The 23,687-nt window shown below is 45.5% G+C and overlaps 1 protein-coding gene across 1 annotated transcript; it reads left to right on the top strand.

Annotated features, from left to right (window-relative positions):
• Nucleotides 1-1,347: 1,347 nt before the first annotated feature.
• On the top strand, nt 1,348-21,600 carry LOC139644939 (ephrin type-A receptor 4-A-like). Its single transcript, XM_071520476.1, is given in 21 exon segments — nt 1,348-1,441; nt 2,203-2,270; nt 4,706-4,903; nt 5,214-5,324; nt 5,733-6,087; nt 13,251-13,379; nt 13,382-13,405; nt 14,221-14,366; nt 14,559-14,754; nt 15,988-16,112; nt 16,256-16,415; nt 16,536-16,647; nt 17,459-17,517; nt 17,809-17,922; nt 18,010-18,195; nt 18,587-18,648; nt 18,912-19,121; nt 19,415-19,591; nt 20,503-20,690; nt 21,126-21,311; nt 21,476-21,600. Coding segments are annotated over 21 exon segments (3,018 nt in total). The 3' UTR covers nt 21,594-21,600.
• The last annotated feature ends 2,087 nt before the right edge of the window (nt 21,601-23,687 follow it).

Consider the following 23,687-nt stretch of genomic DNA (forward strand, 5'->3'; position numbering starts at 1 on the left):
CGGGTCATGAGCCTGTCCTTTGTTCGCTCCACCACACTTGTACAACAGGGCATGCGTGGTCCTGTTCCATTTTGGTTCATGACTGTTTCTCCTTGCTTGGAGCCTTATTAAGTATAAAGGATGAATCACACCACTTGCTCCCCACTGCTTTTCCTTGATTATGCTCACACACATGGCACTCACAGATCTGAACAGGCCTGAATACGTGAAATAAATAGAGGATGAAGGTTTATGGATGGAAAATCTATGAGAAAAATAGTGGAAAAAGGGTAGACTCTGAACAGAAGTTCCTCATCCTTAGCGTATTAGCCTTTAAATATTTCAGAGCATACAGTGAAAGATCCCTGATCACAGACTTACTCCCACTTATACACATCAACAGGTGGCGCTATAGTCACACTGTTCTGTTCTTGTGCTCATCACAAAACATTCAGCAGGCAGGACAAAGAGCTTCCAACAGCCTCAGCCTCCCAGGGACAGAACAGCCATAAGCTTATTATATTGACTATGAAGTCAGTGCCCACAGGCAAGCAAGACAATTCTTTCTGTGATTGCTCCTTATCACAGCTGACCTATATCAGCCGCTTTTGACGCTTTTACGCATTTGATTCCATGTGGCACTGGGCTATGTGATTAAAAAACACACACTGACCTCATGAATCTGATGCCGTATAGCATGTGGTATAAAATCACTACAAAGACGTTTATGATCCTATGTCTGCTCGGATCCTTCACGGTTCATGGTGCTGTCACTGCTAAATGTCACTTCCAACGTACATGGGACACACAGACTACTGAAAGGGGAAGTGCATTAACATACTGCATCCTCGGTTGTTTACCTTAGATGAGTGGCTCCCAAAGTGAGGTACGGGCCCCCCTTAGGGTCCTTGAGAGAGTTCCAGGGTCTTCTAGAAAAAAAGGTAATTTTACTATTAATTTGAAGTTAGGACAGTGAGGGGATATTGCAGGAAATGATTTTTTCTCCACATACCTACAGTACTAACAGTCGCCCTGTTCTGTACCAAATCATATTCAAACGACAAAAATGTTCTCAGAGGGTCCTTGACATGAAAATGTTTGAGAAGCTTCCCTTAGACATTGTTAACCAACATCTGAGACTAAAACTGTTGTATTAATGTCGATGTAGATCAATATATGTCATTTGTCTTAAGTAATCTGATTTATCATTAGTAGAGCATCCGAGTGCAAGAGACCGCCCCAGTGTCCGCTGCATCCAACTCGCGTTCACACTTCGGTTCATTCACACACACTTTTCCCACAGGGATGGAGCGGCTTCAGCCAGCGCGTAGAGCCAACGGGGAACACACACGCTTCCAACCGGCACAAATGGCTGCAAATTTATGGCGAATATTTTCCGCGTCCATCTGGATAATAACTCTGGTTTCAAGTTCGCGGACAAGGATTTATCCACCAAATGAAGGTAAGGGGGGAAATGTAGAGGCGGCTACGCTGTACGGCACTTTCGGGCTTCCACTCTTCGCATTACGAGACACTGGCGCTCCGTTTGCGTCCTAGGACGATAGGTAAGAGCGGGGCAGTTTTGCGAGATGCCTCCGAAGGATTGCTCACAGCAAAGAACAAAAAGTTAGAAATGTTGTTGTTTTTCTTGTTGTTTCTAGCAGAGTTGTAGCGTAGATCGGCTCTTGTGGCCCCAGGGAGTTCAGCTGGATGGACTCTCTCTCTCTTCCCTGCGCTGTCAGGAAAACCTTTGTTTCTTTGATATTTTCACATCAGGGCTAGTTGTTACAGTATAGAAAACACTGACCCTTTATTCAATATCAGTTCAACTTCGAAAATATTTTATTTTTGATTGCTTTTTTTTTTTTAATGAAAAGGTTATTGTCGGAAAGTTAGGTCAATATATTGGAATCTGATAGGCTATTTCTATCAGAACTAACTGCAAGTTTTAGCAATGAAATCAAATGTGCATAGGTTACATCCTGCTAATTCCATGTTCATCCCTGAAAGTATCCCAACCTTACTGCTGTTCATGTTGTGGTGATTTTGTGTCGTGATTGCTTTTGGTTTCAAGGGCGAAAAGGATTTAACTTGATGCATACTGTTTAGGGATTTTAAATTGAGGTTATGTTGGAGCACTGTAGGCTGTTTTCACTTAAGCCACCTGTGTGTGTGTGTGTGTGTGTGTGTGTGTGTGTGTGTGTGTGTGTGTGTGTGTTTTAGTGACCCTACTGGATACCAGGACAGTGCCAGGAGAGCTGAAATGGGCAGCCAGTCCTTCAGAGGGAGGGGTGAGTGAGAGCTCCTACATATACTGTTTACAACCTGCTCTCTCTTACACACACACACACACACACACACACACACACACACACACACACACACACACACACACACACACCCACACACTTGGTCTGGAACCAATTCTGGTTGTAAATAATCATCTCACAGATTTTGAAATGAGCTGTTGTTCACCAAGCTTAAGTGCTATTATGAGATTGCTGGCTTCGTGTTTGGCACACGAAAAGGCATAAACCAGCTTGGTGGTGGGTGTTCATTTTTTTAAGGGATTTTTACTACCATGTTGCTGCCTGGATCAATCCTGGTGCAATAAAATGGAAATAGGCTATTGTATAGGCTATTATACATCCTCTCATTACCTTTCATATCTTGTGCTTTTTGGTTGTCATTTGGTCTACATGTGCCATCTCTCTTTCTCTCTCTCTCTCTCTCTCTCTCTCTCTCTCTCTCTCTCTCTCTTTGCTCAGTGTCTCTCTCACCTCTTTGTTGGTTTAGGAGTTATTGGTGAACTTGACTCCTCTCTCTCCAGTCACCATGCTCTCATTCTCTCACATGTCGCTTGATTGACGGGGTCCTGGTCCGCACGCACTGAGCTTTTGATTATAGGCAACCCCCCTTCTTTGCATCCCTTAACTACACACACACACACACACACACACACACACACACACACACACACACGCACACACACACACAAAAACACCATCTCTGCATGGTTGGGCCGCGGGTGCACTGCTTTTTTCCTCTGACAGCTGTGATTTCTGTCTGCTGACAAAGACTCCAAAGGAGACTAGAAAAGGAGGCATCATACCCCATGACAGCTTCTTTAGTGCTCTCTTCCTCTACACACACACACACACACACACACACACATACACAAACAAACAAACAACATACACATAAAGACACACATACAGACAGAAACTTACAAAGACACGGCCATCTTGCTCAACCATGTGCTCATACGTACACACACATACACTTACACACAGGAGTGCACAAAGACACATGCACACGCACACGCACACGCGCGCACACACACACACACACACACATTCTCTCATTCTCTGACTCTCCCTCTCCTTTTCTCTCTTTCGACACGGAACATTTAGAGTGTATACAACTCTCACTAGTAGGGAGAGGGCAGATTATTATTCAGCGCCAATAAAAAGGCAATTTAGAGTTAGGAGGCCTCATTTGAAGGGTCACAGTACAAGGCAAATAGTCAGCTCTATTGAGATGGATGGTGCAGTGAAGGTTGGGCCTGCTTCACTTCTATCAAGATGTGCTGCAAAACCTTGAAGTCGCTACAAATCCAAACTACTGTCCAGTGCAGAATATTGATGCAAGAATGAATCTTAGCATTGTGAGTTTCCCAGTGGCATCTGAATTAGAAAATGCTTCACCCCGCCATCTGCATGTTCCCTTCTCCTGTGTGTGTGTATATTTGTGCCTATGTGCGTGTCTGCCTATGTTTAGATGTATCTGTGTTTCTTTATGTTCTTGTATATATCTATTCTTATGAGGACAAAAATGTCCTCACAAGGATAGAAAGATGAGAAACACCCTCCAAAGCAAGGACATTTTGCCAGTGGTCACTTTTTAAGGGGCTATTTCAGGATTAGGGCTTGGGTTTCGGGTTAAGGTTAGAGTTATGGTTAGGTAAGAATTTATGTTATGCATGTAGTGGTGAGGGGTAAAGGCATACTGAGTAGGATTTTGCCAGTTGTGGCTTGTAAGTACAACTTTCTGAGGTGACCCCTCCACCCTAGCTCAACAAGACGTAAACGTGGTTGCCAGAACGGTAAAAAACAGTAAAAAAAAAAGTACAGCGAGGCGAAACGCCAAGCAGACAATGCTCGTTCCAAAAATGGAGTTCATTTGGGGTTGGTTTTCACCTGTTGGCGTGTATTGAAGGAGAGGATGGGGATGAAGAGCGACATGGAGTCTGCCTGTTTTCTGTTGGACAGGTAGGTATTGGTGAGCTTAGCTGGCAGCTACACTAACAACGGTAGCTAGCTGCCAGCTCACGACACACAAGCTCTGACCAGAACTCCAGTTACTCTGTATTAGAGTTTGGGACCGCCACCATAGCCAGCGTGGCTTTTAGCAGTGTCAGCAGTGGTTTTGGTTGCAGCCGGACACACCCACTGCCAAAAGGTTGACGCCCAGAAAACTCCCAAACATTCAGAAATAAGAAAATCGAGGCAGAAGGCAGGGTCTCTGCAGACACACACACTGTCACCCTACCAGTGGGCCATAAGTAATGATTGAGTAATATTTGGTTGAGTAATGCTATTTCAAAGGTGAAAATCCTGCTCACTATGCCTTTAAGGTTAGGGGTTAGAGAATGAATGTAGTCAATGGAGATCCTCAATAACATAAATGTGTGTGTGTGTGTGTGTGTGTGTGTGTGCATTCCCAGTGGGAGGAGGTGAGTATTATGGATGAGAAGAACATCCCCATCCGAACCTACCAGGTGTGTAACGTCCTAGAGCCCAGCCAGAACAACTGGCTGAGGACCGACTGGATCCCTCGGTCCGGAGCTCAGCGGGTCTACGTCGAAGTCAAGTTCACCCTGAGAGACTGTAACAGCCTGCCAGGCGTCACCGGCACCTGCAAGGTACTGGAACAATTTAAACACACACTGATGAGAACTGTCATAAGGAACACAAGAGGTAAAGTCTGTGTACAGTAGGAATATTCAACAAAATTGGATGACAAAGAGTTCTGATGAAAGTTTATTTACCGTGACTAAGAATTTTTTTTGGTATTAAATCATTGTCTTTAGTGAAGATAGTGTTGCATCTACGCTGGTTATTACTGTAAAGCACAAACCTCCCTTTGACTCATCAAATATTCTGAGAAAAGATAAGAAAAGCATGGTCGATCGACATGAGATGACAAATAGGCGACTCCCTTTCGTCTTCTAGGAGACATTCAATCTGTACTACCACGAGTCCAACGACGACAGAGAGAGCTACATCAGAGAGAGCAGCTTCATCAAGGTGGACACTGTGGCTGCAGACGAGAGCTTCACCCAGGTAACAGCAAACAACACAGTCTGACTTTCAGTACTTCATCCTGCACCATAAGTGCATACTTGACTTACTTCTAGAAGCGCATCACGTCACCGTCTCCCCGCCTGAACCAAATCCCCTCCCGTATCTTCCTCCTCCACTCACTTTAATTTGCTCTTATCTTGAAAAAAATCCCTTCTAGCACTTAGCTCTTATTTTTATTTCTTTTCACTGCACTCTTAGATGATCATTCGATGGTCCCAGGAATGTTGTCAGGGCGCTTTCGCTCTGACTCACGCACTCCTTACTGTTGGTTTCTTGTAATTTTGGTGGTCTAGGAATTGAAGCTTATTCTGCTTTCAGCCAAATGTGGAAAATGTAAAGTGCAGGTTGAACAAGTGATTCAATTCACTGCATTCTCTCTCCATCCAGGTGGATGTCGGAGACCGCATTATGAAGCTGAACACTGAGGTGCGGGACGTAAAGGTCACGACCCGGAAGGGCTTCTACCTGGCTTTCCAGGATGTTGGTGCCTGCATCGCCTTGGTCTCTGTAAGGGTTTTCTATAAAACCTGCCCCCTCACCGTCCGAAACCTGGCAACCTTCCCCGACACCATCACCGGGGCCGACACTTCTTCCTTAGTGGAGGTCAGGGGGTCCTGTGTCAACCAATCGGAAGAGAGGGAGGAGCCTAAAATGTACTGTGGCGCTGATGGAGAGTGGCTGGTTCCTATTGGCGGATGTCTCTGTAACCCAGGATACGAAGAAAAGGGCGGCACATGTAAAGGTAAGTCTGTGTTGTCATAACAGCTCACGTGTGAAGTATGATTTTGGGTGCAATAGAAATACAGTGATAGTCGTTACATTACAATTACCATTACAGTAAAAGTTAATTGTGATCTATTACAGTGAGTGTACATAACACAGTAGAAAGATTACTTCCTTAAAACCGGGAACTATTTGTTGAATAGATGTTTGAAGGGAAAAGACATTTGGAGTTTTGATGCTGGGTTTATGTTACTGAGATTGAAAATGCCAGAGGATTAAATTTCAAGATGGCAACCAGTAATCTGTCATGGATTACATTTGAAAGTAACCTTTCCAATGCTGTTAATAGGTTTTTTGCTCATCATATCACATAAAAGATAAAAAATAGCACTGTAAAGGTGTATCCTTTATGCATTCAGTGTCCATCATCCATTCAGTGTTTCCATTCTATTAATAAACCCATCTGAAAAATGTCTTGACATTACAATGACATCACCCCTAAAAGAATAAAAGAAAATCTGAATTGGGTTATTCATCAAATACAATGAATGTACAGGAAATTGTGTTGGAGGCATTTGTACATGAGATACCAATAACTAACATAGTAACAGAAGTACATACAGGTAAACATGGTACAGGACGTCACATTCAATGCAATGCACATATAGTGAGTGGACTGCACAAATCACTCCACATGTATACATTCACAATTCACTGTTTAGGTAGCATGGCATACAGTATGATTGAAGCTGTAAAGTGGGATGGAAAAGTGTTTTTAGTATCAGTGGAAGATCTCATGTCTCAGTATGTGGTGCGTTGACATTAACAACAGCCATCTGGACAAAAATGTCCTTCTATCACTTACAAATCTGGCCTGAACTTTGTGGGAGCAAATGTGCAAGCTGTTCACAGCTCTCGCTAACATACATGCGGAGTACATGACGTGTAACGTTTGGATGTGACTGGTGGCCCTGAAGATTACAAGGGTGTGTGTGTGTGTGTGTGTGTGTGTGTGTGTGTGTGTGTGTGTGCATGTGTGTGTGTGTATGTGCATGCGTGAGAGAGATAGAGAAAGTGGGGTGAACGGGGGACAACAGACTTGGTGGAGACAGTTTTACAACATGGCGTCACTCCCCCTATTCAATCGCATGCACAACAGACATATATGTACGCACACACACACACACACACACACAGATGGAGAAAGCGCAGCAGAGAGACAGAGGAGAGCGATTCACTGATCTGCTCCCTCCATTTTATTTATGAAGCCTATCCCAGCAGGCTAATTGTATAACAAACAGGGCCATAATTCAGTGGGAGAAGAAGAGAGATTAAGAGAAAGAGAGAAAGAAAAAGAGAGAGAGGTACAGAGAGAGAGACAGTGAGACAGCAAGAGAGTACGGTGCCAGTTGGCGATACAGAGAAATAACTTTGATGTTGAGTTGCATGTTTGCCTGCGTCCCTGCAATAGGACAAACAGTAGTCACGACAACAGTCTGTGTGACATACGCAAAGGTTTTCCCCACTTCCACCACCCTCCCTCACCCCCATTCACTCCGTCTGAAAAGAGGAGGAGGTGGTCTCTGAGGTCTGAAAGATGTTCCTCCTCAACTAGATTTAAGAGAGACCCTTGACTCTGCTGAACCTTCAACAGATGTGAAGTGCCATCTATCTATCTGCTGCTCTCTCCCTCTCTCTCCCTCTCTCTGTCTCTCTCTGCCTGTCAGGCTCTTGGCCGGGCTCAGCTGCCTCAGTGGAAATCCATCACAGTCTGGATGAATACTGAATGCTACTCAGCGAAAACTCTGACCCTGCAGTGCTGGATAGATGCCGTATAGAGTGCTTCTCCCATTTTAAGTTAGAAAATTCTCAGAGAGAGGAGGGGGGGGTGGGGTGGGCTGAGAACGAAGCCGAGAGAGATGGGGAAGAAAACGCAGATAGATGCGAGAGATTTTAGAGATAGAGGGGCCCCGTCTCCTCCTGTCACTAAGGTCAAAAGGTTTTAGATCAATCTTCCAGGACTCACGTGCCTTGACTCTTGTCTGCATGCCACACACATGCAGAGGAAGACAGAGAGAGAACAGATAGACTTGGCTTTCCAGGGAGGACAGGCCATGTTCATTCTGCACACTAAATTAGGTCGGATTACACTTCCTCACCTCTCACCTTGTGTGCCAAACATAATCGTTTAAGAGAAAATTTCTTTCCCAAAGATTATCCACATATATCAAGAATTCAAAAGCAATGCCACAACTCGATCATACCTCCTTGGTGAGATATCAAAATATCACTCAAATATCAAATATCAACAGTGGATAATAAATTTGATTAAATTGATGTCTCTTTCAGTCAATTGTTAATTAAAGTTTACTGTGAGCTGTGCAGAATCATTTTGCATTTATATATATGTTCATATCTGTCTTTGTAGTTAGGGGTGTCATATATGCACGTATGCATGGTGTCTCCTTCATCAATGCATTGTACATGCATTTTACCATGCCAATAAAAACACCTTTTGAATTAAATAGATTGAATTGACAAGAAGCAAGAGCAGACTTAGAGAGAGTGGGAAAACGTGAAAAGTTCACTTTCAGCGTTGAGGCTGTGTAATGAGGAGGAGGCAGAGGACGAAAGGAGAAGCGCAGGAGAGGAAGAGGGGATTAGAGGGTGAATGGGTAAGCAGGGGTGTGAGAGGAGGCCACTGACAGCAGAAGGCATCAATACACACCCGCCCCCCTCCCCCGCCGGGGGGTTCGTCACCGGGTGCAAAGGGGACGAGTAGAGGAACACAAGAGAGAGGCAACACCCCCCCAATTCTAAACCCCCGGTTAAGACCTAGGTCATGACTGAGCCTGATGAAGACGTCAAAATCTCTGACTGACAGCCACACACACACACACACACACACACGCATACACATAGAGTTAAGCTGTAGAGTGCAGGGTCATGACCGAGGTGGATGAAGACGTCAAAAGTTTGACAGCTGCGATCCGGCTGGGAGGATCGGGAAACGAGGGAGGAGAGACAAGAGCCGAGCCGAGCAGAAACAACAGAGAGAATTTCAAATGTGAACGGGCGGAGAGGCGGAATGAAAGAGGAGCCCTCTGCTTTTTGTTTCACTGTCTCTCCGCTGGCCTCCTTTCTCTATCGTCTGATTCTGCTCAATTCTGCTCGCTGCCTGGGAGGATTGGAATGTTTCTGTGTGTGTGTGTGTGTGTGTGTGTGTGTGTGTGTGTGTACGCATGTTTCTGTGTTCTCTGTGTCCAGAGAGATTTCATGGCTGTGCTTCCTTCCTCCGCACCTGCAGTGTTTCATCGACAGTAGAAAGCGTTTGGACAAGAGAGACGGAGAGAGAGAGAGAGAGAGACAGAGAGAGAAAGGGAAAATAGAAAGAGAGATGACAGAGAGAAAAAAGAAAGAGAGAGAACATGAGAGAAAGAGTGTATAATCGCTGCATTCACTCCTTCTAATTATTGCATCGCATTTCTGGACTCTGGACATGCCGTATCACTGTTTTTGTGTGTGAGTGTATGCGTGTGTTTGTGTGTGTTTGAATGTGTGTGTCTGTGTAACAGAGGACTGTAAGCCCCCCATGTACTCACAGTTTGGAGGACTGCCCAGGAATGCCTAGAGAAGAGCGTGGCGGGGCAAAAAGAGGGGGAGATTTGTGTGTGTGTGTGTGTGTGTCTGTGTGTGTCATGTATGGCAGGTGACAAAGCAAGGAGAGACATTGGAACGGTGCAACTGATTGTCTGAAGCGAGCCAAACCCAGGTGGGGGAATGGTTCGCATTCCGCCATCACATTCAGTGTGTGTGTATGTGTGTGTGTGTGTGTGTGTGTGTGTGTGTGTGCATGAGCTATTGTCTCCCTCTCCCAGGTTGTTCTTGATGTAGGGAGCGTTTGCCAGCTCCACCAGGCTGTCTGCAGCTATCTGGCACAGGAACAAGCTCTGCTCTCTTTCTCTCTCTGTCTTGCTCTCATTATCCCCCTTTCTCTTCTCCAACTCCTCTCCCTGTTCTCCGGTCAGGGGGTGGGAGGCTGGGGGGAGGGGGTGTTGGTGATGGGGAGGTGGGGGGGGGGGGGGGGGGGTATTGTCGTAGAGCCCTTTCACATGCTAATGTGGTCACTGTTGGCTTTGGGCAGGCACACACACACACACACACAGATCCACACACACACGTCTCTCGCCTAACCACCGCTTAGTTAGGGTGTTTTTGTGAGTATTTAAATTTAGACAAACTTAAAGCGGTAGCACATTCCAAAGGTTTAAAGTGCAAACTGAAAAGCTAGTGCACATACATATGTATTTCTATTTCAAACCATTACGCCCCAGATGAATTTGTTACCGAGCTTCGTGGAACTGCCAATTCCATTTTTTGGAGCAGCCCGTTTGAAAAGAGGCATGCAGGTTGAGATGAGAGTGTCATCGCTCTCAACCCAACCCCCCCCCCCCCCCCCCCAGTGTCGCTCTGAGTTTTAATTAGGGAGGACGCGACCCCCGTGATTAACAGTGTCCCTCCTTCTCGAGTGACAGTCTATCAATCTGTCCTTCCATCCGTCACTCCGTCCCTCCCTCCATCCATCAAGGAGACAGGTGTCAGACTGGAGCGGTCAGGGGTGCTTCCTTCATCCACACCCCTCCGCTGGCAAGAAACACGGGACGATGACAGATAACACGGGGTCAAGGAGAAGACGCACACACACACACACACACACATACAGTGTGCCGACGAGGCTTTTAGTTGGGTTCGCAATGAGCTGTATTTGCATTTTAGGTAGCAGAAGAATGCATATGCAAATGCCGACAACGCTGATAGTAATCAAAGGGCACCTTCCCCTCCGAGTCTTTGTCTTTCCCTCCTCTTCAGTCCCTCGCTTTCTCTCCACTCTGCCTTTACCTCTTTATCTCCCCCCCCCCCTCTCTCTCTCTCTCTCTCTCTCTCTGTTAACCCGCTCCATCTCTCACACACTCTCTCTCGCTTTCTCTCACTTGTCTCAAGCAACTGATTACTGTGTATTCATTCCTCCGGATTCTCCCGCACGCAGGCAGGATGTGAATAGTCAACAACTTAGAGCGCACACACTGATGTGCGCACTACACACACACACACACACACACACACCCACCCACCCACACACACACACACACACACACACACACACACACTCGCTCACACCAGTATTATGTATGTATGTGTGTGCATGTTTCTGCGTCCTATTTCCCCCACAAGGATCATTTAAGGTTTCATCTTATCTTATCAGTGTGTGTGTGTGTGTGTGTGTGTTCACCGGGGAGCTGGTAGAGTTTAGGCTCTGCTCAGCCCTCGGTGGCGCAGGGTTAATGTTGGGTTAATGACACCCTTATGAGCTCTTATTCCAGGTCAGCGCTCGCTCCCCTTCAAAACCAACGCCACAGAGACAAAAGGCAACAGAGAACAGAGAGAATAGAGACATGAGAGGGAGCTGAAGGAAGTTTATGGCTTCAGCTATTCGCTCCCTTCTTCCTTTCTTTCATTCTTTATTTCCCTCCCTGCTTCATGCTGTCCTCTGTGCTGGAGAAAAGGATAGAGGATTGGGTGGAACTGGGACAAAGGCAGCTCTGACCATTGTGCCTGTGTGGTGTGTATGTGTGTGTGTGTGTGTGTTACCCCCTGGCACAGTCTTGTAAGCCCTATAATTAACCCTATCCTGTTAAGAAGAGTCCTCAGCAGGTCACATACAATGCTTTCCAGTCTCTTTTCTCTCTCTCTCTCTCTCTCTCTCTCTCTGTCTTTCTCCGTTCAATTCTCCCACTTTCCCGTCCGTGGCTTATTTACTTTCTTACTTACTTACTTTGAGGATTGAAACAAAGCAGTGCTGAGCGCTCCAGGAGAATGATAATATTGTATTTTATCTTGTATTGGACTGTATCAGCTGACACTTGATGATGAAAGTCACTGAGCAGATGAAAGTGACTCCTATCAGCTGTAAATGTGTTTATGAATTTACAGGTTTCAACTGTGTGTGTGTATATGTGTGTGTGTGTGTGTGTGGTCCTGTGCCGTCGCATTTCAATTGGTATCGATACAGAGCTATAAAAGCCGCTAACAAGCTTCAAAGCATTCTTGTGTTTGACACTTGGAGAGAGGAGGAGAGGGATAGATGGAGACAGAAAAAGGGAGAGAGAGAGTTATCAGAGAGACAAAGAGAGATAAGTAGAGGTCGAGGAGGAAGTGCGTGGGGAGCCAATGAGAGAGGTTGTGAAAATGTGAAAGGGAGGGTAACGGGAGAGAGTGTGTGAAAGAGCAAATCTATGGAGGCTCACACAGATGGAACAGGATGGTTGGTGTGAGTAGATTACAGAGGAGACTTCCTCCCTCTCATCTACTGATGAGAGTGTCATAAAGCATCCTGACACACACACACACACACACACACACCATTCCCACATTCCAATCCACTCCCACTGGGATGTCTTCATCTCCCTTGGAAACGGGAAAGACTGAAAGGGATAAAGAAGGAGAGAAGTGGGAAAGATGGTTGGGATTGAGGAAGGAGAATGAATAGAGAGTGATGATGAAAAAGAAGGTGATGAAAAAATGATTGCGGTGGAAACAAATGAAGGATTTCCTTCTGAAATTAGAGAGAGAACTGCTCTTAACCGCCACGCTCCGCCGTCTCCTTTGCTTCGCCAGTGGATGTCAAGCCGTATAATTATGCATTTGTTTATTGTATTGTCACTCAGTCACTGTATGAACTCCTGAGTATACAAAGACAAGGTTTTCTCCTCAGTTTTCTATTTTTCTCAACACACACAAGGACACTACCTCACTCTATCTTTCTCCCTTCCTCCTTCTCTCCCTCTCTCCCTCTCTCTCTCATCTTCCATGTATTTAAATGTCAATTATTTCTGTGTGGGCTGCTGGCACTGTGGAGTTTTGATATTCAGTTCTGGTGTTGTTGCTGGTGTGTGTGTGTGTGTGTGTGTGTGGGGGGGGGGGGGGGGGGGGTGATGAGTTTTAAGTTGTTTTTGTTTTTTAGGTACTTTCCCCTCTGTTTTGATATGAATTCAAAATCAAAAAATCAAAGTCCCAACTCTCTCACAACTCTCTCTCTCTGTCTCTCACTCTCTCTCTCCCTCTCTCTCTCTGTCTCTCACTCTCTCTCTCCCTCTCTCTCTCTGTCTCTCTCTCTCTCTGTAGCCTGTGCTGTAGGGTTCTACAAGGCCCAGTCTTCAGATGGAGGATGCTCTAAGTGTCCCCTACATAGCCACTCTGTGAGGGAGGGGGCTACAGTCTGCAACTGCCACTCTGGATACTTCCGCGCAGACACCGACCTGGCTCCATGGCCTGCACACGTAAGAACACACACACACACACACACACACACACACACACACACAGCAAGACAAATGCATGAGTGAAGACATGCACATTGTGTGCGTGCATTGTCTGCAAATAAAAGCAAGAAAAGCATACCCATTCTATCCCAACCCCTCTATCTCTACCAAACAGAGGGGGACACAAACTTGTCTCAATGCCACCCCTGTTATTTCTGATCCCATTACTTATGACTAAGCCACCATCTATGTCCTGTCTGGGCGTGATAACTAAATTGAGAACATTGAGAACCGAATAAATGTCCTCCCTTTCTCTTCCTCTCTCTCTCTCTCTCTCTCTCTCTCTCCTCTCTTTCTCTCTCTCTCTCTCTCTTTCTCTCTCTCCCTCTCTCCCTCTCTCTCTCTCTCTCTCTCTCTCTCTCTCTCTCTCCCTCTAAGTCTCTGAGTAGGTTCTGTGTGACAGACTGAGACCTTGGTCTGTATGTCATAAACTTAATTATGCCTATATACAGCACATGGTTTTCTTGGCCTGGGAAAACTGAAAACACACACATGCGTGCACATACACACACACACATACAGACACACAGTGCATAGAAACAAAAAAAAAATACCACAGAGGAAAACATCCAACCCATCAAAAAATCTCCCAACAGTATGGTTTTCATTCTGATGCCAGATGCCAGATACATTTCAAGCCATGCCAACAACTCCGCACCCCCCCCCCCCCCCCCATCCACATCCCACCCCTCCCCATCCCACCACATTTCCCTTATGCATTTAATGTAGTTTGTTTTTATTTACGCCCCTGCCCTTCCCTGTCCCTCGCTCAGAGCCGCCGACGGCCCCGCAGCAGCTGATCTCGGTGGTGAACGAGACCTCTGTGGTTCTGGAGTGGAGCCCCCCCCGCCGGCTGGGAGGACGAAGTGACACCAGCTACAGCCTGGACTGCCTCATCTGTCGCACCGGGAGTCAGACCGCGGGGAAAACCCTGCCCAGGAATCACACCCTGTCCCAGCCCGAGGCTCCACACGCTGACCTGGGGATGCAGTCCGACCAGGGGATTGTGGGATCCGAAGTCCAGTCGGGGAGAGGTGTGTTCCAGAGCCGGCCGCTACCTGGTGATTTCCCTAGACCCGGCTCCGGCTCCGGCTCCGTCTCTGCCTCGCAGCTCTGCCTGCCCTGCGGGCCCGATGTGCTCTTCTCCCCCGGCCGGACGTCCCTGAAGAGCACCAGGGTGGTGGTGAGCGAACTGAGGGCCCACACCCACTACACCTTCATCATCCACGCACGCAACGGGGTCTCTCAGGCCAGCGGTGCAGGGGCAGGGCAGAGCGCGTCGGTCACTGTCACCACCAACCAAGCTGGTGAGAAGGAGTGTTTGTGTGTGCTGCGATGAATGTGTTTGTCAGATTGTTGAGTGCTGCTGTAGCACAATACCCGTTTACGGCCTCTGTCTGTAAGTGGGTCAGCTCAATACAAACTGCTATTCACTGCATGTGTACCAACAGGGAAGCAAGGCCCTTTGAGCAATGTTCATAACTGAGGAAGCAAGATATGAACAAGCATTGTTTGGGTGGGCGGCTGCATGCTCATTTGCATGTAAATGCTTGTGTGTTAAAGGACAAATCCACCCTAAAACACTTAAAAACTGTTTAAAAAACAGCTATTGTGGACGTACAGTAGCCTACCTTGCATTTCTAGGTCCATTTTGTTGTTTGGTGGTGCATTTTTCTGTCATAGTCACTACAGTTATTGCTCTCTACTCCAACACCTAAAACCAATGGCTGACAAGTAGAAAGGCATTCTGGGAAATGTAGGAAATCACTGACTGAAGTAGACAAGGCAGGTTGAGGGAAAGTGGATGCAACTAGAAAGTAAATTACAATGCTTCATCACAAAATAACAAAATAAATGCATTGAATATCATAGATCAATGGTACACTCTTACATAACAGTGTGAGTGTGTGAGGGTGGAGTTTTCCTTTAGGAAAACACACTTGACCATGGAAGTGTTTTAAAAAGCCCCCCCACTTTATGATGTGTTTCATTTTAGTTGTGAAAGTGTGAGGCGGTGTGCGGCGTTTCTCACACATGCTCTCCATTAGTTTCCGCGGGTGTTTTTTGTGCACGCTGTTACATCTCAACTGTCATTGCTTTAAGTCTTTACGGTGGCATTTAGAAACAGGCGCACCTGCTCGGTTCCAGGTGCCCCGGGGAAATAACTTAGCTGTGTGTGCACAGCGTGAGTGCGTGTCTGGGATGCATCAAGCCCAGCCTGCACCGCCATATGGCCTGATATCATATTATCAGCCCTAAAAAGAGGAAAAACAGCGATAAAGCGATAGCAAAGGGAGGGATGTAAGGGGAGAGAGGGAGTGGAGAATGAGACATGTCCCTGTGGAATAGGAAGGAATGAGATTTAGGTCGGTTCTCAGGAGCACTGGGTCACTGGGATTGTTGACAAACATACTCTGATGGAGGCACCATACCTGCCCCTTTAATCATAAAATGGTATGCTAGAAAGTTATGCCATGATGATTTTTGGAATTGACCACGCCCCTCTCTCCCTACTCTTTCTCCCTCTCTCGCCCTCTCAGCTCCGTCTCCCGTCACGTCCATCCAAGCCACCGACGTCACCAGGCACAGTTTGTCATTGTCGTGGCAACAGCCCGATCGACCCAACGGCGTCATCCTGGAATACGAGGTCAAGTTCTATGAAAAGGTGAGTTGCCCCCAGGTTAATGCAGTTCGGGCGGCTGTCTGGAATGTCAATATATCGGCATGCTGTTTGTATTGCGGTGATGACGAAGATGGATTTGTAGTCAGGTATTGACAAGAGCCCCTCTTTTTTTCTTGTCTAATCAGGATCAGAGAGAGAGGTCCTATCGCATAATGAGGACGATTTCCCTGAGTGCTGATGTCACCGGACTCAACGCCCTCACCGTGTACGTGTTTCACGTGCGCGCTCGCACAGCTGCTGGCTACGGGGAGTTCAGCGGCCCGTTTGAATTCTCCACCAATTCAGGTATCCTGTGAATACTCTACTTTCCTGTTCAGTACTTTTGAGACACGCCTGTAATTTGAGTTAGTTATGAAGAGGCTGCAGCTTCTTAATTGGTGACTTATTGTGTCTTCTCCCTGGCAGATCCCTTCCCTCTGATTGGAGAAGGAGTGAATTCTGCCCTCCTGCTGCTGTCTGTCAGTGGGGTTGGGATTTTACTGCTGATCTCTGCAGCTGTCTTCATCATTAGCCGCAGGTATACACACACACACACACATGCACACACACCTATAAACACACATATACAAGCATCCATATCTGCATGCATGCACACCTAGTCCACACCTAGTTTCCCAAGACATTGCATCTTAGTCATCTCCACCTTTACCTACTGCCTTTGACACACACACACACAAACACACACACACACACACACACACACACACACACACACACACATACCCAATTCCCGTGCTATTATGTGGCTAAATAATGCGTGTGTGTTACCTGGGGCTTTTAAAGGGGATTAGAGTGGAGACAGTGATAATCCCTTTGTCCCTGACTTGTCATTACTGTCTCTTCAGCAACACAGCTCTTGTGTCAGCTTCCGTTCGTGTACACACTCACACACACACACACACACACACATGCACACACACATGCACGCATGCACACAAACACACACTCACACACCTGCTCACCCACAAAGGTGTTTTTGACAGTCTCTTTGTTTAATGGAAAACACCTTTTATCTTGCGCTACCTGAGGCACTGCCCCTCCTCCCTCTCTCCCTCAAATGCTTTCATCTGTTTCCTCGGTGTCTCTTCTGCAGCCCATTGCTCTCTTTTCATTCTCATCTCTCTCTCCATCGCGGTAAATCCTGAACAGGAAAAAAAAACGATGTAAAAAAGCAGTGTGGCACATATGCCCTGTTATCAGTTTACATAACTGTAAAAAATAACAAAAACATGTGAGAGGTATAAAGAAATTATGATAGAAATGCACTGATAGACTCACTTCTACCTCTCTGTCTTTCTATATGTCTTTAATTTCTTATGTCTCCTCAGGAGGAGCAAGTACAGTAAGACAAAGCAGGACTCAGAGGAGGAGAAACATCTTAACCCAGGTAGGCTGCTTCAGCACACACACATAAAGAGACACACACAGAGTCTCTCTCTCTCTCTCTCCCTCTCTCTCTCTCTCTCTCTCTCTTGCTCTCTTTCTTTCTTTCTTTCTTTCTTTCTTTCTTTCTTTCTCACATTCTCACACACATACCCACACACACATGCACATACATATATTGGCATAAACATATAACATATGCAGCCATGATACACCTAGTAATATGTATTTCTCACCCTCCTTGCTCTCCTCTTCCTCCTCCTCGTCTTCCTCCTCCCTCTCTCCTCCATGACAGGAGTCAAAATCTACGTGGACCCGTTCACCTATGAAGACCCAGATCAGGCCATCCACGAATTTGCGAAAGAGATTGATGTTAACAACATTCACATTGAGAGGGTTATTGGCATGGGTAAGCCTGGCATGAGCGCACACAAACTCACAAACCCACACACACATGCTTACTTGGCATTGACATGGCTGAATGCTTTGTGTGTAGGAGAGTTTGGGGAGGTGTGCAGCGGCCGGCTGCGGGTCCAGGGAAAGAGGGAGATCTACGTGGCCATCAAGAGCCTGAAGGCCGGATACTCCGACAAACAGAGGAGGGACTTTCTGTCCGAGGCTTCCATCATGGGACAGTTTGACCATCCCAACATCATCAGGCTGGAGGGCGTGGTCACCAGATGTGAGTAGTAGACTGAACCTATGACTTATGTTTTTTTTGTCATACGAAGTTTGTACAGCAAGGTTACAGTAAGGGAAAACATTTTTTTTCCTAGTATATAGACATTGAATCTTCCTATGGGATCAATAAAGTATCACATTATTATTTAGTAGTAGCAGTAGTAGTAGTAGTCTTACTTTTAGTAGTAGTAGCAGTAGTATTAAAAGTAGCAGTTGTAGTAATAGTAGTATTAGTGGTAGAAGTAGTAGTAGTAGTAGTAGTAGTAGTAGTAGTTGTAGTAATAGTAGTAGTAGTAGTAGTAGTACTAGTATTTGAGCTATAGCTTCTGGAATGTATTGGGTAAAATTTCTGTCTAATGCTTGTGACTGAAATTTCCTTTTAATCTGTTTAGGTAAGCCATTGATGATAATCACAGAATACATGGAAAATGGATCCCTGGATGCTTTCCTCAGGGTACACGCATGCATTTTTATCGTGTTATCATGTTTGTTTTATGAATGAACATAAAATCTAATTTTGAGTTGGCATTTTTTCCCCAGTATACTGAAAATGCACCAAATAATGTATGCACAATGCAGAGAGACATAGTCAAATGTGAGCTGTAGGAACTGTTCCACCCCCTAGCTCATTTGTTCTCGCTCATGGCTCTACTACTAGTGTGTGTGTCCACACTGTGTGTCTGCTGTCTTTATAATTTCAACTCTCTGTCTTTGCAGAAACATGACGGCCAGTTCACGGTGATCCAGCTGGTCGGCATGCTGCGTGGCATCGCCTCGGGTATGAAGTACCTGTCAGACATGAGCTACGTTCACCGAGACCTGGCGGCTCGAAACATCCTGGTTAACAGCAACCTGGTGTGTAAGGTGTCTGACTTCGGCCTGAGTCGGGTTCTGGAGGACGACCCGGAGGCTGCGTACACTACAAGGGTAGGACACACACAGATGCATGATAAGCACCCATGTAAGCGTGTACACACATAAACTGTACACCAAAAAACTATGTGTACATATACCGACAGTCTGCTGCTATTGTGGAAAAACCTCCTGATTCCAAATTCATTATTCTTTTTTGAAATGAGCATTTATATTGTCCTTTATTTGCTATCACATCTTAAATTCACATGTTTTTTGATTAATGACAGGGAACTGAATAAATGAATGAATGGAATGGACAAACCCCGTTACTCACTGAACCAATATGACTGTCTCTGCTGTTTTAGGAGGCCACTGGGACGTACCATTCTCCTGGAGGGAAGATCCCCATCAGATGGACCGCTCCAGAGGCCATAGCTTACAGGAAGTTCACCTCGGCCAGTGACGTGTGGAGTTACGGCATTGTCATGTGGGAGGTGGTTTCATACGGAGAGAGACCTTACTGGGACATGAATAACCAGGATGTGAGTAATCGCTGATTTCTGACTTGCCTCACAGACCAGCTCTCACTCTCTCTCACCACTGAGTGAGCTAACCTGCAGCTGCAAATTTTGCTCATACAAAACTACTGCATCATCTCCATGAATGAAATATAATGAATTTAAGGAAATCAGGGCCTCATATACTGTATGTGGCTTTATGTTACCTATCCAAGCAACATTTAATTACCACACACAGTCACTGAAAACACTGACAACCTGTACCATAGACATCAATTATAATGTTAATTTAAAGGGCTACCTTAGTAAAAAAAAAAACCCACTTAAATAAAACTTAATATATGTCCCTTTGTATATATTTTTTAGATGAAAGATGAAAGATTTTACTCTAGTACAGTACATGAAATATGTGTTTTCCAAAGAATTAACCCAATTGAAACACTGGTATAGATCATGTGATACAGACACCACCTCTTTAGGACAGTTTCACAGAGGAGGTCTGGGGGGGGGGGGGGAGACCTGCACGCACTTGCAAAATGGAGCAGAGAGCCATTCGCTGTGTGATGTATTGAATTCTGAGTCGGTGTATTTGACAGCTGCACCGTTTGAAAAATTGCACGTTTCTTTGCTCTAAAATCCCCCACTGCAGGGGCTGTTTGAGGCAAGACAAGGTTTTGTTCACCAGGCCCAATACATTTTGTAGAAGATAAACACTAAGAATCCATAAAAAGGAATGGGAATTATTGCTTAGTGCTATTCTTAGTTACACCTTTTTCAGACCAGAAAACTGTGGCCTTTGAACCAAGCCTATTGAAAATATGATATCTCTTGCACGGTGCAGACCCATCAGACTCCGACACATTTTGTTTAAGAAGTGCAAATGTACTTTACTAACCACTCTACCCCTCTCCGCTACATCTGTCCCCCTCTTGTAGGTGATCAAAGCGATAGAGGAGGGCTACCGTCTGCCTGCTCCAATGGACTGTCCCATGGTGCTGCACCAGCTCATGTTGGACTGCTGGGAGAGGGACAGAGCAGAGAGACCCACCTTCAGCCAGATACTCAACATGCTGGATAAACTCATCCGCAACCCCGGGACTCTGCGCAGGACAGGAGGGGACAGGTAGACACATGCATATACATACAGATAATCTCCATAGAAATACACACACAAACACTCACATATCCACCCACTAAGACAGACATAGTTACATAGCAACACATACCCACCCACATGCACGCATACATAGGCATACTTACACAGCTACAGGTTTGTTTTACTATACTTTTGAGGACCTTCCATTGAATACATTCATTCCGTAACCCTAATTTTTACCCATAACCTAACCTAACCCTAATCCTAACCTTAACCTAAAACCAAGCCCTAACCCTAAAATAATCTAAATCTTAACCTCATAAAAGTAAAGACTCACTTAAGGAGATTTTCCTCATTCTCATCAGTATATGCCACTGCACAATGTTTGTTCAACTATAATTTCACACTTCTATTTAAGTTCTCCTCTAACTCTAACTTTCTCTCTCACTCTCCCCTCTCCAGACCCACGCCCACTATGCTGGAGTCAGGAGTGGGTTCGGAGGTGTGTGTGTCGGTGGTACCGGAGGTGTGTGTGCCAGAGTGGTCGGTTTGCGAGTGGCTGCAGGCCATAGGGATGGAGAGGTACAGAGACACCCTGGCAGCGGCGGGATACACCAGCCTCGACAGCCTACTGGCCCTCACACACCAGTGAGTTTTCCTACTGGGGAAAAAAATTACAATCAAAATCACCGTGGCATTTACACAATCTGAAGTCTCTGTTTTGTAAACCAGTGGCACATTCCCCTATTAAAATACTGCTTGTTGTGGCTTGTTGAGTATTTGACCTTATCTCTTTGTCTCTGTGCCCACAGGGAGATGGACAGGATTGGAATCATCACACTGCCACACCAGGACATAATTATTGCCAGTGTGCAGCATGAAATGTTGGCCCAGATGCAACACATACAGGACAGAATGGTTCCCGTCTGAACAAGAGAAGGGATACAAACCTATTTTAAGAGGAATTTCATTTACCTCATCCATGCACTTTAGAGGGACTTTTCAAAAGTGGACACAAGGAGTGGAAGGAAAAAAATGAATAGAAAGTGAAAAGAAGAGAGAGAGAAAAGCAGCACTTTTGTAAACTTCCACCCCGCGGAGTTTTGTAGAACTATGATCTGGAAGTGGACCCAGATAGCATAAGCTACTGAAGGCTTGGGCTGAAGCCTCATCCTCTTATCCATTTCTGTTTTTCATTCTTTTATTATCTGTTTTTTGAAGGCTGACGTGTAAGGCTGTGCATAAGCAGAATGGCTTCCGACGTTTTCTTTTGCTGCTTTGGGCTTGACTTGAAAAATGATAAAATGTGGTTTTGTTTGTTTGTGTGTGTGCGTGTGTGTGTGTGTGTGTGTGTGTGTGTGTGGTGTGTGCACAATGTGAATGCGCACAACATGGTATCTCCCTTGTCAAGGCATTAGCTATCTTTGAATATTTTGAATATGCAAAGTGACTAGAGAGAGTGGGAGGAGCCAGACAGAATGTATCATTCCGAGCTCTTACTAGTTTAATTTTGGAAGATCATACTAACAATTTGTATGATTTGTTTGTTGTCGTTTTTATTATGATTTTTTTTTATTGTATGGCTTGTTCTTATTTCTGTTGAATTAGACATTTAGATTAGAGTGTTGTCCATCTGTGTCTATTGCATATGTCTCGTCTGATGTTAAGAAGTAGGTACATGAAGCATTTCGTTTATTTATGGTCTTTTTTTTATCTAGTTTGTAAAATTGTAAAATAGAAACACTGAGGAGAAATTGTAATGATTGCCATATTGCATTGCAATAAATGCCAAAACCCAGCCATGTATGCAAGTTTTAATCTTGTTTGAATGGGACTTGTGTGGTTGAAATGTAGAAAGAGTATCAAGTGAAGCCCTGAGCGCTTTAAGGTTCATCATTTGTGAGTTTGGCAGAATAATGCGCTCTCTGTGAAACTTCAGACTCAGTCAGAGGTGCCTGTAACGAGGAAAACAACTCCAGAAGAACACCCAGCTGAAATACTGCTGCCACAATCACACGGTATTGGGTTCCTCTGTGTGTGTGAAAGAGAGAGACTAAGAGAGAAGAAAGAAAGAGTAGGAGAGAAAAAATGGAGGGAGAAAGAGAGCTTGAAATAAAAAAGAGAAAAGGAGAGTTGGGGGCGGGTGTCACCATGAGCGTCTGTGTTCCGTCATGTTTTTTTGTCAGGGGTGAATTGGGCTGAGCTGGCAGTGGGAACTTGTCTAATCAGCAAACATCTGTCTCCAAGTACACTACCACACACATATCTACACACACACACACACACACACACACACACACACACTGGGGAGTTGATTGGAGGAAGCCTTTGATACATAAAGGAGGAGAAAACATGATCTGGATTCTGGCAAAAATGTCAATGTTTTTTCTAGCCTAATGAGAGTTATATTGCACACATACACACAACATGTACACACACACACGCGCGCACACACACAGAGACACACACACACGTGCACACACACAACCCCCTGCCTCTCTTCCAATGCATCCAAATCACACACAGCAGACAAAATGCTGATGGTGGTTAATGAGGCGGATGCCTCTGAGTAAGAGAGAGAGAGAGAGACAGAAAGACAGAGCCTGAGAAAAAAAAGAGAGAGTGAGGGGGAGGAAGGGAGAGAGAGAGGAGAAGAGAGGGAAAGACTTGGCCAGGCTTGGGGCAATAAAACAGGCAGCTTCTGTCAAATAATGAGACTATTTGGTGGTAGAGGGAGGCACTGGCACTACATTTAGCAGATAACTTTTTTGTGATGATGCATCACACTGAACTCTACTGGAAATGACAGATCATATCATCGGGGTGGTAGGCTATCTGTCCCTGTGGGAAATAACTGCACACATGCACACTCTGCACCCACCATGGCATGACACTGTTGTGTGATTTTATTATGTGAATACACACACACACAAACACACACAGACACACACACACACATGCACATATACACACTGCAGTGCTTAGGAGGACTGGGTGGTAGAGATAGGCCATAGCAGTAGTCTT

This window comes from Centroberyx affinis, unplaced genomic scaffold (genome assembly GCF_046629955.1).
Source record: "Centroberyx affinis isolate AG114_WGS23_722 - 3 ecotype Tasmania unplaced genomic scaffold, CSIRO-AGI_Caff_v1 ptg000804l_1, whole genome shotgun sequence".
Lineage (NCBI taxonomy): Eukaryota > Metazoa > Chordata > Actinopteri > Beryciformes > Berycidae > Centroberyx > Centroberyx affinis.